Source organism: Gracilinanus agilis, chromosome 3, assembly GCF_016433145.1.
Source record: "Gracilinanus agilis isolate LMUSP501 chromosome 3, AgileGrace, whole genome shotgun sequence".
Taxonomy (NCBI): domain Eukaryota; kingdom Metazoa; phylum Chordata; class Mammalia; order Didelphimorphia; family Didelphidae; genus Gracilinanus; species Gracilinanus agilis.
In genome coordinates this window covers 414,818,054-414,833,683 of record NC_058132.1, presented here as the reverse complement: position 1 = coordinate 414,833,683, position 15,630 = coordinate 414,818,054, and the positions used below count along the sequence as shown (strand labels likewise).

At 39.4% G+C, this 15,630-nt stretch overlaps 1 protein-coding gene across 1 annotated transcript in view; it reads right to left on the bottom strand.

The window, feature by feature from the left end:
• Positions 1-14,685, bottom strand: part of CBS (cystathionine beta-synthase) — a 55,898-nt gene extending 41,213 nt beyond the window's left edge. Inside the window, exons 1-3 of the mRNA XM_044669232.1 lie at positions 14,561-14,685; positions 3,845-4,068; positions 2,187-2,293 (exon numbers count right to left, since the gene is read on the bottom strand). Coding sequence (XP_044525167.1) covers positions 2,187-2,293; positions 3,845-4,056 — 319 coding nt within the window. The 5' untranslated portion in view covers positions 4,057-4,068; positions 14,561-14,685. The remainder of the gene's footprint in view (positions 1-2,186; positions 2,294-3,844; positions 4,069-14,560) is intronic.
• Positions 14,686-15,630: the final 945 nt, after the last annotated feature.

Sequence of the window (15,630 nt, the reverse complement as noted above, 5' to 3'; positions counted from 1 at the left end):
AATATGGAAACAGGTCTTGATCAATGACTTGTAAAACCCAATGGAACTGCACATTGGCTATGTGAGAGGGGTGGGAGGAGAGAGAAAGAACATCAATCATGTAACCATGGAAAAATATTCTAAAATAAATAGACTTTTTTTAAAACCCTATTCTCTCTAGATGTTCAGAACATCACTCTTGTCTGTTTCTCCTACCTATCTGATCACTCCTTGTCTCCTTTACTATCCTCATCCAGGGTATGTCCTCTAACCAACATCCTGTAAAAGTGAAATTTGGGGAATGCCATCTAAAAGTGTATATATTTCTGTGGACATGGGAAATGTATCAAAACTACATTTCCCGTGATCCAACATGGTCCAACTGGTTTCCGTTTCCGGGTCTTTGGGCATGGGGAGGCCTACGTCGACGCAGAGAGGGTTTATAATCTCCTGGGTTAGGAGGGAGTGGTCTCTTTGCCAGTAGGCTCTTGGCCAGCAGACTCGAGACAGTAATGGAGGCGGCAGTTTTGAATGCTTACAAGCGCGTGGTCTGATAACTTATCTATCAGCATGGCTTTAATTAAATTACTAATTTATATTATTATACCAGCCTTTATTATTTTTCATATTTATAATCCTTGACCCTCTTTTCTCCTCTCTCTGTATTTTACTTGGTAATCTTATCAGCTGCCATGGATCTAATTATTATCTCTAGGTGGATGATTCTTAAATCTACCTTTCCTGTCCTAAACTTCCAGCTGATCTCCAGCCTTACAGCCTTTTAGACATCTCAGACTGGATGTCTCCTAGATTAAACTCAAAAATGTCCAAAACTGAACTCATTACCTTTTCCCCTAAACCCTTTCCAGACTTCCCTCCCACCATACTCCTAGTCTCACATCCTAGATGTCATCCTCAACTTTTCCCTCTCTCACACCTCATCTCCACATCAAACTGTCACAATTGTCTGTTCACTTCACTTTTGCAACAGACACCTCCTTCTCTCCTCCAACACTGTCACTATCCTGGTGCAAGCCTTATGCCTGGACTACTGCTGTCATTTGTGGGTAGGTCTGCCTATCTTAAGTCTCTCTTCACTACAATCAACCACTAAGGTGATTTTCCTAAAACATAAATCTGATCATGTCATCCCCCTTATGAAATAAACTCCAGCGGCTCCCTATCACTTCCAGGATCAAGTCTAAAACTGTTCTATTTTGGTGTCCAAAGCCCTTCATTACCTAGACCCCTGACTTCCAACTTTTCTAGTCTTTTTGTTTGTTTTATTTATTAAACACCTACTATGTGCTAAGCATATAAGCATATAATAGGTGTTTAACAAATGTTTACTAATTTGATTCACTAATTTCATGGACCACCCATACTGGCTTTCTTGTGGTTCTATGAGCACAACATTCCACACCCATCTCTGAATTTCTGTCCCTATGATCTCTAACTTTAAAGAACTCCAAGCTTTCTCCAAAGTGCAAACTCAAAAGTCACTTCCTGAAAGAAGCCTATCCTGATAGGACTTGGGCTAATAGCCTCCCTCCAGAAACTAATTTGTATATTTTGTTTGTTTTCTTTGAACCAATTTTTTAAAATCCAAGAGAACACAAGTTCCTTAAAAACAGGTACTATTTCATTTTTTAATTTGTACTCCCGGCACATAATAAAATATCTGAGGGGTATGTACATGGCTCAGTGGATTGAAAGCCAGTTCTAGAAATTCTGGATTCAAATCTGGCCTCAGACATTTCCTAGCTGTGTGACTCTGGGTAAGTCACTTAAACTCAATTGCCTAGCCCTTACAGCTTTTCTGCCTTGGAACCAATCCCTAGTATTCATTCTAAGAAAGAAAGATTTAAAAAAAGAAAAAGTCCAGGGCACACAGCAGGCACTTAATAAAAGCTTGTTGAAGCAGGGCAGCTTTGAATGTTACATATTAAAATTACTATGTAATTAAAAGGAAAACCAGACCATATTAGTGAGATTTGTGGTTTCATATGCAGTCTTCCTCTGTTCTACTTTGTCTAGGAAAATGTTTATTTTATTCAAGAGTGTCAAGTTCAATTCCAAGAGAGTTTTGTCTGTAATATGAAGATTTGGTTATAACATTTAAAAATCATTACAAAGATACTGCTTGTATGGAATATCCCTAGATCATAACAAGTTTTCAATGCCTCTTAAAATGTTTAGATACTTACAAAGTTCACATTTCAGTCCAAAGTTCTTCCCAATCTTATTGATTCTGACCATTGGCGTATCCCCAATTTTCTTCAAAATATCAGGAATAATTTTAGGTGACTTTGTCCTGAAAAGACCAATTTGTACAAATAACCAGGAAAAGGAAAAAGAAAAGAACCCACTGGATCTAGCAGAAACAGATGAAAACACAGTTTTATTTCCTATGGTGGCAATAAATTAACACATGGATATAGATATTTAATGTCATTACCAATTTTTAAAAGAGCAAATCAAAACAGCTTTAAGAAATGCCTATGAGGGGGCAGCTGGGTAGCTCAGTGGAGTGAGAGTCAGGCCTAGAGACGGGAGGTCCTAGGTTCAAACCCGGCCTTAGCCACTTCCCAGCTGTGTGACCCTGGGCAAGTCACTTGACCCCCATTGCCCACCCTTATCACTCTTCCACCTAAGAGACAATACACCGAAGTACAAGGGTTTAAAAAAAAAATGCCTATGAGAATCACAAAATTTTAAAGTTGGAAAGGACCTCAGATGCCATCTAGTTCAACCCAGATTTGAAGAAACCCTCCTTGAAAAAAAAAGTTTATAATCTGACCCAGTAATTTTACTCTTTTATCCCATTTTGGGGGGTAAGAATCATCTAGACCTATAATTACATAAGTAAATTTGTAATTATACAATACAATAAATAATAAGAACACCCTGTGTGAAATGAACACTACCAATGCAGGTTGGCAACTCACTTATAATTTACAAACTAGTACATGAAAAAAAAACAAACCATCTCTTCCTTTCTTCTTCACTCTTCATCTGTGTGGAAAAAATCCTAACCTCCCAATATCGTCACTAGATCTCAGCTCCAACACACAGAGATATTGACACTCTTGATTTCAATGATTAAAAAAAATCCACCTACTCAATATATGCCTATTCATATGGTGTCTCTCATTAAAATGTGGTCTCTTTGAGGGATGTTTGTTTTTTCTTTTCTGTGTATCTCTAGCACATTGTAGGACAGTGCTGATCACACAGTAAAGATTTAATGACTACTTGTTAATTGATTGAAATCTTTTTTTTTTAATTTTAAACCCTTAACTTCTGTGTATTGACCCATTGGTGAAAGATTGGTAAGGGTAGGCAATAGGGGTCAAGTGACTTGCCCAGGGTCACACAGCTGGGAAGTGTCTGAGGCCAGACTTGGACCCAGGACCACCCATTTCTAGGGCTGGCTTTCAATCCAGTGGCCCCCCAAGAACCATCTTGCCCAACTGGTGATTTTTGCCCTAGAAGATCACTGCCATCCCTGTGGCTTCTTTCTCTGGTTAGGCAGATCCTCTCAGAACTTCCATTTTCAGGAAAGTGCCCAGGTCAGTCATTCATTCTTTCATTCTTCTCTGGATCCACTCCTGACTTCCTTCTCCATCATGCCCTCATGCAGCTACTTTTCCTCTATCTCTTTCCCCCTTCATCAGCTTCTTTTTATGATTTGTCTTTCCCAGACTGGAATGTCAGACCCCTAACGGGTACCTTTCTTTTTGTTTTGTTTGCTTGAATTAGCATTCCCAGCACTGAGGACAGAGCACCACATATGCTGCTATTGCTATGGATTAAAATGGTGGCATGGCTCGGTTTGGAGAGTTCCAAAAGAGAAAGCACTTACCAGGAGACATGATGATGAGGAGATTCTGAAATAGGCTTGCCTAGCTGCCAAGTACACTTGCTAGGGTTATCAGGCCGGATCCACTTTCGCTCCTTCTCGACCTTATTTCCACAGTTGGCGGGTGTCTCTGCGGTCAAATTCTCCACGTTGTTGTCAGAGACATAAGGGCAAACACCCTTTTCTCTCTCCATCTGGGGAAGCTCTCGAGGCATGCTATAAGTAAGCTAAGGGCAAAAAGGAGAAGCAGCAAGTATACCATTTAAGATTCATTCACTTAAAACAAATTATTTGTACTTTTTAAAAGTTTTATTAATGCCCCTTATTTTTTACCTTACTCTAATATCTTTATATACCTTTTCCCACCTTCTGCATTCCCAACCCCAGCCTTCCCTTGTAACAAAGAAAAACAGTTAAGCAAAATGGATCACAAGCAACAACTACCTATGAGATATTCTCTACTAACTCCTTATCTTTTACAGCAAATATTGTTCATAACTAAAAAGTTGGGGTTAATCCTACTGTTCTTTTTGTTGATGTTCTTGTCATTCATTGCCTATGTTTTGTTTTTTCTGCTTTAGTTCATATATCTTCCTGTGTTTATAATTTTTCTTATTCCTCATTTCTTATGGCACAACATTCCAAAATGTGTTCAGTCATTCCTCAGTCAATAGGTTACTCTGTTTCACATTCTTTACAACTACAATGGAATCTTTTCTTTCAGTCTTTGACATCCTGGGTGAATATGCCCAGCAGTAGAATTTCTAGGTCCCAGGTGTTTTCTTTAAAAAGTCAATGATCAAGGCAGCTCAAGTTCAGTGGATTGAGAGCCAGGCCTAAAGACAGGAGATCTTGGGTTCAAATCTGGCCTCAGACACTTCCTAGCTGTGTGACCCTGAGCAAGTCACTTAACCCCCATTGCCTAGCCCTTACCACTCTTTTGCCTTAGAAGGAATACACAAAATTGATTCTAAGACAGAAGGTAAGGGTTTTTTAAAAAGGCAATTATCATCTGTTCTTTTCCTTCAGAAGAATTAAAAGAAAAAATTTACCAGTTAATTCCACAATCTTCCAGTTGGAAGTGTAGTAAAGAACTGATGCTAGGGATGTTTGGTTGCAAACTGGATACCTCCCAAGGATATGCGCACAACGGCAGTTTCCCCCGACATGACTGACCTCCAAAAGCTCTTATTAGATGTACCATATTTATTTGTAAAATATTAGAACCAGAACTGGAAACCATTTAGCCTGAGACCCATGAGACATAAGAAAGGGAAAGTTCTATACCAGTATACAAACACTCCTGGAGTTTCTTTTTTCTTTTGCCTTGGAAGAGATTTGTAATCTTTGCCAGTAGTGTGAGGTGACTGTTGGTTGGTATAAAAGCCAATGCCTATAGAAAGCAGCAGGGGCATAAATGAAGACCATGAATAAGGGTTCCAGGCGCCGCAGTGAGGGAGGCTACTAGCACAGCAGTGTTGTGGAAGCTTGGCACTGGGGAGACCAGACTGGGCTGCTGGCTCCATTCTGTTCCTTTCCAGCTTCCTTTCTGGTTGTACCAGTCTTGGCAACACAAATAGTACACAGCCTTCCCCTGATCTTACCCATGAGTTCTTTTGGAGAAGACTATCAAACAAAGCAAACTATTAGCCTTACTTTTGCCAGTCCCACTATAGTTCTTCATTTTACTGTTTTTAATAAACTGTGTGGCTGGTAAAAATTCCACTGACAACAGATTTCCCAGATACAAGGTGGAGTAGAACCACTAAGAAAACCAATAGATTTACTCAATTTTAATATTGAAGAGTGCAGTAAGAGTTTGAGGACTAGACTAGCATTTTGGTATTTGTAGATCAGAGGACTATATAGACCTTCCTAGCTTCAAGAGAAATTTAGATTATTTTCTTCGAGCCAGGAGGTGGATTTTATTCATATTCAAAAGCTTTGAAAAAAGGGAAATGCACTCGATTATTGAACATGAGGGGTAGGTTCTGGGACTGCATAGCCACAGTAACAGTGACAGCAGTAGCATCAGTCCATACCTGAAACTTAATTGGCTGACTAGAGAAAAAGTAATAGGCAAGGGGATAATGGGTAGTCAGAGAAGGAAGAGCTGAACTACAGCAGAAAGGGAAGAAAACACAGTGGACTTCTGGATCCCTGCAGGAAGACTGGAATAAAGAACTCAGACATAAACTGCTGGTTTAAAGTTGCTTATTCAAGGGCTGAGGTCTTCTCTTACCCCAAACTCCTCTTAAGCCTGATGAACAGAATTAATTTTCTTGTCTCTTTTTATATAAGCTCTTTCCTTTGCACTGATTTTGCTTCATATAAAAATTCATGGTCATGTCTATATGGTCTGTGTCAAAACAAAGAAAAGACGATGAATTGTGGGAAGATGACAGGGTAGGATGTGAAGCTTTCTCACCCTTCTAAAACCAACCATAAAATTAATATTAAAAGGGGCAAAAAAGGATAGAAGTCCTGGGTGAAGCTGAACAGCCAATGACAACTAGAAAGGAAGGTTTCTGACTTCCTTGGCCTTAGACCCAACCCATAGGTCCTGGGGGCCGGAACAAAGCAAACAGAGGGAATCTATAAAGCAGCCTTAGAGAGCAAGCTTGGCAACCTCACTTTGTCAGCTGAGCTGGAGGATACCTCTGGAATCTGCAGGTGGAGGACCCTGGGAGTAGCTGTAATTGCTCCAGCCTCAGCTCTAGCCTCCAGATACCATGGCTGTCCCATGGCCTGGGATCTGAAGGAGTAGACACCTCAGAGTCAGCCAACACTGGGCCCTAAGGGCAGGGACTCAAGCCTCATTGCTAACAAAGAAGGGACTTTGGAAGCCAGAAAATCTAGTTCTGGACACCTGTTCTGTCTGGTGTGGCAGCAGTAAGAGAGGAGAATCTGTTTGAAGAGGGTTTGGAGCCCAGCTAGCGAGGGGCATTTCCAGGAAAGTAGAATTCCTCCTTGTTGCCACAGGGGGAGGTGGATTGGCTGTTTGCAGTTGCAGTAGCAGAACTGCCTGTGGCTCTGGTTGGAGTACTTGAAGTCAATCACAGACTGGGACCGGGAGAACATCCAAATCTGGATTCTAAAAACATTAATAATGACATAGAACTCGGGGGAAAAAAACAAACACACAAAAAAATCCTATCCCTTCTCCCTTACCTTTTAATTCTTTAATTCTTATTTTATCTCCTTTTCCCCAAAGCCTTTCCTTATCCCCTAATTGTGCCCTCCTACTTCTTGATTCCCTTATCCCTTCACTTTACCTACCCCCACTGCCTGCTAGCTAAACTTCTGACCTGATATGAGGATTTTTCCTAACTGAACTGTAATATTACTAATAACTTTTTATCTAATATGTTTTGTAAAGGAGTTAAGAAATAGAACAAGTATATGGAGACTAAAAAGTGAGCTAATTGTTGTAAGGAGATATCACAAGGTAAATCTCTAGCTTCCAATGACAATAAGAGAGAGAGAGAGAGAGAGAGAGAGAGAGAGAGAGAGAGAGAGAGAGAGGAGGGGTATAGAAGAGTAGTGACCAAAAAAATTATATCCTAAGGAGCTCCTGCCAATAAATTCCTCTGAAAATCTGCATTTTATTATTTATATATTTAAACCCTTACCTTCCATCTTAGAATCAATACTATGTGTTGGTTCCAGGGCAGAAGAGTGGTAAGGGTGGGCAATGGGGGTTAAGTGACTTGACCAGGTCACATAGCTAGGAAGTGTCTGAGGTCACATTTGAACCCAGGACCTCCCATCTCTGGACCTGGCTCTCAAACCACTGAGCCACCAAGCTGCCCCCTATGAAAACCTGCATTTTAAATAAGTATTGAGGCCAGTTATGTTCCCACTCCTGATTAGATTTCTTTCTTTATTATTACCCAGTAGTTTTCTTATCCTAGATGATGTTTATTCCACTCTAGCTTTCTTACCCTGAAGATCTCCCAGTCCTTTGGTCCCTTCCTTTTGTTAGTGAGTTCCTCCCAGAATCTCCATTTTTGAGGAAGTGCCTAGGCCAGCCATGTTCTCCCTCTCTCACTCCTCAGGAGTCTCTGCTTCTGACTTATCTGGCTGCTACACCATGCCCCAAAGCAGATAGATGCCTCCTTCTCCACTCCTCCTAGCTTCCTTCTCTGTGTTCTCTTTCCCTTTCTTTTTCTTCGTATTTTTATCCCCAGTGCTAAGCAGAGTCCTGGCAAACAGCAAGTGCTTAATAAGTTTTTGTTGACTTGAGGCACGGACCCTGGAGATTCAAGCTCTGCCCCTTTCCAAAGAGGTGGTGGAGTGCAGTGAACAAGTAATAGCTAGGCCACTTTGACCTACAGAGTACAATAATACCTGATGGTTCACAAGAGCAGTATTTCATTGTTTGTTTTTCCTTCACAAACTCCAAAATCAACATTGAAACAGTGGGCCAGTGCTAGTCCCAGACTTCCAGCCCTACTGACCTCTGAATAGTGGGAGAGTGGGAAAAGTCTCAGAGCTTGGAAGTAGGTGTTCTCTAATGAGCAGTGGTGATACCATTGTCTTTGAGAAATCCAACAGATTGAACTGCTCATTGGCTATGGGAGGGGGGTGTGAGGAGGGAAGGGAAAGAACATGATTCATGTAACCATGGGAAAATATTCTAAATTAATTAAAGATTTTTCAAATAAAAAAAAAGAAATAGATCCCTAAAGGCCACATATTTAGTAGATTGACCAGGACTTTGTTTATTTTGTTTTTTTTAAAGAATCCGCTTCTAGTCTTATTTATTCATTCAATAGTTCTTTTACTTTCAATTTTATTAATTTATCCTTTAATTTTTAGGATCTCAAATTTAGTTTTCATCTGGGGATTTTTAATTTGTTCACTTTCTAGTTTTTTAATTTGCATGCCCAATTCACTGACTTCGGTCCTCCCTAATTTGTTAATATATGTACTGTTATAAAGAAACAGTTGAATTTGCAAGAGCCAAAGGCTTCTGCTGGTAACCCTGCTTTACAGTACTCAAGGATATAAATTTTCCCCAGTACTGCTTTAGGCCACATATTTACTTAGAAAACCACAAATTAACATTATCCATACTAGATCATATTTTATTTATTTTGTTAAACATTTTCCAATTAATGTTTTAATTTGGTTCCCCCTGGCAGTCTGCCTTATGTCACCCAGAAAACAAACTTGAGTACACACCATCCTGCATCACAGTTACCCACATAAGGAAAAGAAACCTCAAAAGGGGAATTACCTGATTTCAAGATCACACAGAGCTTATCAAAATCTGAATCAGGTAATGATAAAGGATAGAAAGGTATTATGAATTGGATACAGAGAAAAATCTGTGTCAGACGGTAATGCAACAGAACAAAAGACAGACCATGTATAACATATATCTTTCTTCTAGATTTAGCTGATGGTCAGAGAAATAAGCATGAATAATATCACATTGATGTTGTGCTTTAAGGTTGCAAAGCATTTTCATCAAAATAACATGGAAAGGTATGAAAGACAAATACCATTATCCACTCTACAAATGGGTAAACTGAGGCTTTGGGAAGTTAAGTAAGTTGTCTATGGTCCCCCAGCACTGCCTTGGAAAGATGACCAAGATATAATTAATTGATCAACATACAAACATCTGTTAAGCACCTCGTATGTTCCAAGCATGGTGCTAGGAGTTAGGGATACAGAAACAAGATGAAACAATCTCTACCTTCAAGAAGTTTACATTCTATCAGGGAAGCAACGTGTACACAAAGAGTTAATTACAAAGTATATTCAAGGTAAACTCAAAGCTAATGGGGAACATCAGGAAAAGTCAGAAATAGGAATTTACATTTTTGAGTTGTCTTAAGGAAGTTGGAGATCCTAAAAATTGGAGGTGAGGGCAGCATGCACTACAGGCATGAGACACCAAGATGGGGGGGCAGAACATTAAGTATAGGGAAAAGCAAGGCACGCCCCAAACTGTCTCTTTTTGTCCTTTGAGTTCATCTCTTAGGAAATGGGTAACATGCCTTACTCCAAGTCCTCTGGAAATACATTAATTGTTTTGATCAGAACTCTTAAGTCTTTATAATTTTTTCTTTTCAATTCTTTTAAATTTATCCTTCAAATTCATTAAAATTGTCCTTCATTAAATTTGTCACATTATTCACAACTGTGTCCCTTCATATCTCCTTTATGTACTATTGGTTAGATTTAGCTGATTTCCCATCTTTACTCTTTCGTTTCATTTCTACATCTACTATATGCACATTCGTGACTGTGATATGGTTTCACATACTTTTTATTTAAACCCTTACTTTCTGTCTTGGTATCAAGTATTGGTTCTAAGGAAGAAAAGCAGTAAAGGTTAGGCAATGGGGGGTTAAGTGACTTGCCCAGAGACACAGCTAGGAAGTACCTGAGGTCAAATTTGAACCCAGGCCTGACTCTTTCCACTGAGCCACCTGGCTGCCCTGGTTTCACTTGTTCTTGACTAAGAAAAGCTTACTATAAGGATTTTTATGAATCTCTGACATTTTTTTTCTTTGTTGGCCTTCAATTTTTATCTTTTAACATCCTGGAGATGATTTTGCTTAGTTGAATTTCTGGCAAAGCTTTGTTTGAATTGATTTCTGCCTAGAACTTTTCTCTACACTTTATGAAATCATAATGCTCACAACTGTCCATTATCCTGCTTCACACAATTTTACAAATGAGTTTATATTCTAACATAGTATTGCTTTTGGCAAAGTGTCCACCAATTAAATCACTTCTTTGGCTCTTTGGTGAGGCACTTAATTTGTATCAGTTAAACTCCTGCATAAAATTATTATAGACAGTGTTGAAGTTCTTTTGATTGTCCATTTTCTATTTTTATGATGTTTTCATTATATGCCCTATCTTTTACCACTCTTCTTTCTTCTTACTCATTCTGAACTTCGCTTCTCTTAAGTTTAGTAGTCCAATAACTATTGTGTCTTCTCCTGTCTGTGAAAACAGGATCCCTTCATTTCTTGTGCTGTTATTTGGTACCTGACATTTCCAACATTAACTTTCCACACTTTCTCTGTGACTTTACACAGGTTGGACCCATTCATCCCAAAGGAGGACCCCTCCTCCCTTTGGCTTTGTCTGGCTCCAGGAAACCTCCCTCACCTCTTTCTTGGCTCACTTCAAATTCAAGATGCTCTTCCTGATTTTCTCCCAGTTGTAAGGGCCACCCCCTCCCCATCACTATTGTTATGCTATAATAAAACCTAATCCATAATTTTCCTATAACACTATGTCTTTAATTTTGTATGACTTTCTGTATTTTCTTCTCTGTAAACATGTTTTTATTTGTATAGCATCTGGAATAATACCTTTCATATTGTAGGGGGCTAAAAGAAGGCTTCTTGTTTGATTAATAGAGAGATCATATCCTGAGAACAGTAAAGGTTATATGAAGGAGGGAGCATTTAAGATGAAATCTGAGGGAGCGGCTAAGTGGCTCAGTGGAAAAGCCAGGCCACAGGGCAGGACATCCTGGGTTCAAATCTCCCTGCAGATACTTCCTAGCTGCATGACCCTGGGCAAGTCACTTAACTCTCATTGCCTAGCCCTTACTGCTCTTCTGCCTTAGAACTAATACAAAATATTGATTCTTTTTTTTTTTTAACCCTTACCTTCCATCTTGGAGTCAATACTGTGTATTGGCTCCAAGGCAGAAGAGTGGTAAGGGTAGGCAATGAGGGTCAAGTGACTTGCCCAGGGTCACCCAGCTGGGACAAAATATTGATTCTAAGATGGGAGGTAAGAGTTAAAAAAAAAAAAAGATGAATTCTGAGTGATAGTTATGTTCTTAACAGGCAGAGAAGGATAAGAATAATGGAGAATTAAGAAGGGAGGCAAGAGGGCAAGTAAAGTACCTACTGGGAAACTATGGGCCATAAAATGTTAGAAGGGGACTGAACTGATAGAAACCAGTACTAGAACAGAGACCTAATTATGGAAAGACTTAGAAGCTAGTGAGTATTTACATTCACAGGATAGGCAATATTACTGAAGAAAACTAACAGACTTTTTACTCCTAATAATAGGGAGGAAACTATATATTTGTGTTAGGAGAAAAATACAAACAAAAAGAGCCATAGTGGGTTATAAGCAAAGCCTCGCAGAAGCAGTGTGATTTATTCATCAAATTAAGCTCTTTTGCCTTGGCACATATACTTAGTATCAATTCTAAGACAGGACATTAAAAGGTATAAAACCCCCAAACAAATTAGAGGAGCAGGGAAAGAGATGCCTTCCACAACTATGGATAGGAAAAGTTTTTGAACAATTAAAGGATAGAGAAGATTTCAGGAAATAAAAAGGACGAATTTGATTTTATATAATGTGAGTTTTTTGCCCAAATTCAAAGTAGTTAAAATCAGAAGGAAACATTTAACTGGTAAAAATCTTAGCAAACTACTCTGATAAAGATCTAATATCTAAAAATATAGAAATTCATTCAAATAAAAGAATAAGAGCCAATGGCTAAAAAAGTCAATGAATATGAACAAACACGAGCTATCAACAACCATATGGGAAAAAATGCTCCTAATCCCCAATAATAATAGAAAAACAAATTAAAACAGAGGTTCTATAACTCATACCCATCAGATTGTCTAAGAGAACACAGAGGGAAAATAGCAGTTACTGGATGATAAGTAGGAGCACTGCTGGTAGAGCTGTGAATTGGCCCAACTATTCTAGAATTTAGAACTAGACCCTAAGTCACTAAATTGTGCATATTCTTTGAGTCAAGATATATCACCGCTAGGCTGGTACCCACAAAATGATTAAAAATAAAGGGAAAAGATCTATAGGTGCAAATATACATATATTTTATTGCAGCAAATAACTGGAAACAAAATGGGTGCCAATCAATTGAAGAGTAGCTGAACAAGTATGGTATAGGAAAGCAATGGAATATTATTGTGCCTCAAGAAATAACCAGAGGGATGGGTACCAGAGGAACCTGGAAAGACTTGCATGAATAGACTCAAAATGAAATGATCCGAAAGAGGGAACAATTTAAACAAAGACCACAAAACTGTAAGGAAAACAACTCTGAAAGACTTAAAAATTCTAACAATGTAATGATCAAGATGAGGCCAAAAAACTCAAATTAAGTTTTCAATCAATTAACACAAGTGATACAATAGAGATGAAGAAAAAACAAATACATTTTTCCAACAAAAAGCATATGTTTTGCTTGCTTGACTTTTCTTTGAAGAGAGGAAGAATACAGCAAAGAGAAAAAAAAGAGAGAAGGAAAAAAGTCAATAAAAACATTTGAAAATACAAGTGGGGAGCAGAAGGAAGATGGGGGCGGGGAGGCCAAGCAAACCCATTTTTTTGGCTTCTTCAGGGGGACACGTCTCCAGGGGGCAAATTTTGATTTTCAAATAACAAACTTCTGAGTCTTTCTGGGAACTTAAAAAACCCCAACAAAACCCAACATAATAATATTCCATTCATCTCTTCTTTTAAAAGTTTCCAAACAAAGGATTCTAAAACTACTAAACTGAAAAGGGGAGGGAGACCAAGAGAATCATGTAACCATGGGGGGAAAAAATAAATAAAAAACTACTAAAACTGTGTGGCCAAGAAGAGAAATCTTGGGTGAAAGGAAACCTTCTTTAAAAGATTTAATTTCATTATAAATGGGAAACACCACACAGCCAATAAATTCCCAGGAGGGAAAAAAAATCTAGCTTCTTGTTCTAACTAGTTCCAAAGAACAGGATAAAGGGCTGACACGTGGAAACTTTAGCTACAGTTCTGCCCACAACCATCCTACTTTCTCAGAACTTGTCCGAGAAGGATCGTCACAGCATCTAGGACTCTAATCTAGGCAAACAATTTCCATAAGTTGGTCCCTTCCAACTATGTGCACACAACTAAAAATATTTGCCCCACCAGCCGCTAAAACGATAGGATAATGAGTAATTTACGCCAAAACCAATTTTATTTTTCAAATCATTCAAATTTAAAAATAAAGTACCAGTATTACTAACTTCCCAAAATTTGCATCGCTAACTCAAAGTTTAGAGACTTAACCTAGGCTTAAAAAACAATTCAGGTAAGGGTAAAAATAGAAACTGCCAAATTAACAAGTCCCCTGGGGCTATATCAAGGGATTCCAATGAAAATTCGCAATTCTCTCACAAAACAGTTAATTTAGCCCTCCCAGAAAGAGGGAAGGAGTGGCTTAGTCAACAGCCTGGAGATTTTGGCGGGGTGGAGGAGAGGTTCTCCCAGTAAAAAGCCTGGGGATGCAAGAGGGCTATGAAATCACGTGGAAATTCAGTCATTAGGTTAAAGAAATTGGAACTTTGGGGAAGGGAAAGCACGGAATACCAAAAATTTTTTTCAGTGATCGCCAGCATCCTTGCCATGACTTGTCCTAGACTCGCAGCAAACAAAAAGCCAAGCAACCAAAATTTTATTTTAAGGGGTCGGGAGGGGGAGAAGAGGATGCAAGTCACATGCGGGAGTGCCATGCTTCCACTTACCCTCGGCAAAAAGCTACATCCACCGAGATGAAGATGATGCAACATTGGACGATATTAAATCACTTGGACTACTTACCACCCCAGGCCACCCTTTCAATCATCCATCCATCTCTGAGCTGGAAAGTTCCGAGACACTCTCAAAATCAAAAATGGAGAGAAAGGTGAGAGAAGTCTATGTAGGAACAGTTATACTTACTTGCGTTTTAAGTCCGGCCAGAATTCTCGTAAAGGTAAAATGTCTCCCTCAAACTACAGGCAGAAAAGAAGAGGAAAAGAGGTAGTAATTCAAGAGTTAGCCCACAGCTTGTGCTACAAAGCAGACTCGCCGAAGCCAGAAGGCAATGGAGGAATCCGATCCAAACTCCTCCCAAGATCAATTGTCCCGGTAGGATAAAGAAAGAAAGCCGATTTGTTGGGACCTGGGGGCGTAGGGGGGCGTGATCAGCCAATCACAGATCAGAGAGTAACCTGGTTTCCTTCGCCCAAAGTTTCGGGCTTCGTAGTTCCTGCAATATTTGCTAATTGGCGTGCTCCTCTCGTTCTATACGTAGTTCCCCGGGCCTGGGAATGTTAACAACTGCTTTTCTGAGGTGTTTGCCCATTCCGGCGCTGTTCCCTCCCCCACTTTCTTCATTTCCTACTGGCCAGAGCTAGGAAAGATCTTGAAGAATAAAGCAATTTACGGGCATAAATTGCACGTTGCAGGTTTAACGGTGACTTTAGCTTTCGATGTAGCAAGTAGAGAGTCAAATGCCCTCTTCTAACCCCAAATCACTCTTACTAGGAAATTACTTTCTCATTTTGGTTCTTCGCAAAACGAGAGTGCTGCCCTAGAGAGAGACACCTGCCGGACAGAGGCACAAAAACCATGGGAATAGGGAATGAGTGCTGGGGAGTGAGTCCCTGCTTAAAAAGGCTTGGGGGTAGGGGGTGGGGGGGCAGCTAGAATAGGAGGAAGTAACCAAAGAACTCCAGGAACTGACACAACGAAATGAGCAGAACCAGGAGAATATTGTACACAGAGGCTGAAACATTGCGGGACTATCGAATATAATGGACTTCTTTACTAATAGCAATGCAGTGATCCAGGGCAATCCCAGGGATTTTATGAGAAAGAACAAGAACTATGGGAGTAGAACCGTGGAAGAAAAACAAATGATTGAAACATAGTTCAATGGGAATATGATTGGGGATTTTGGCTTTAAATGATCACTCTATTGATAATAATAATATGGAAATAGGTTTTGAACAATGATTCATGTGTAA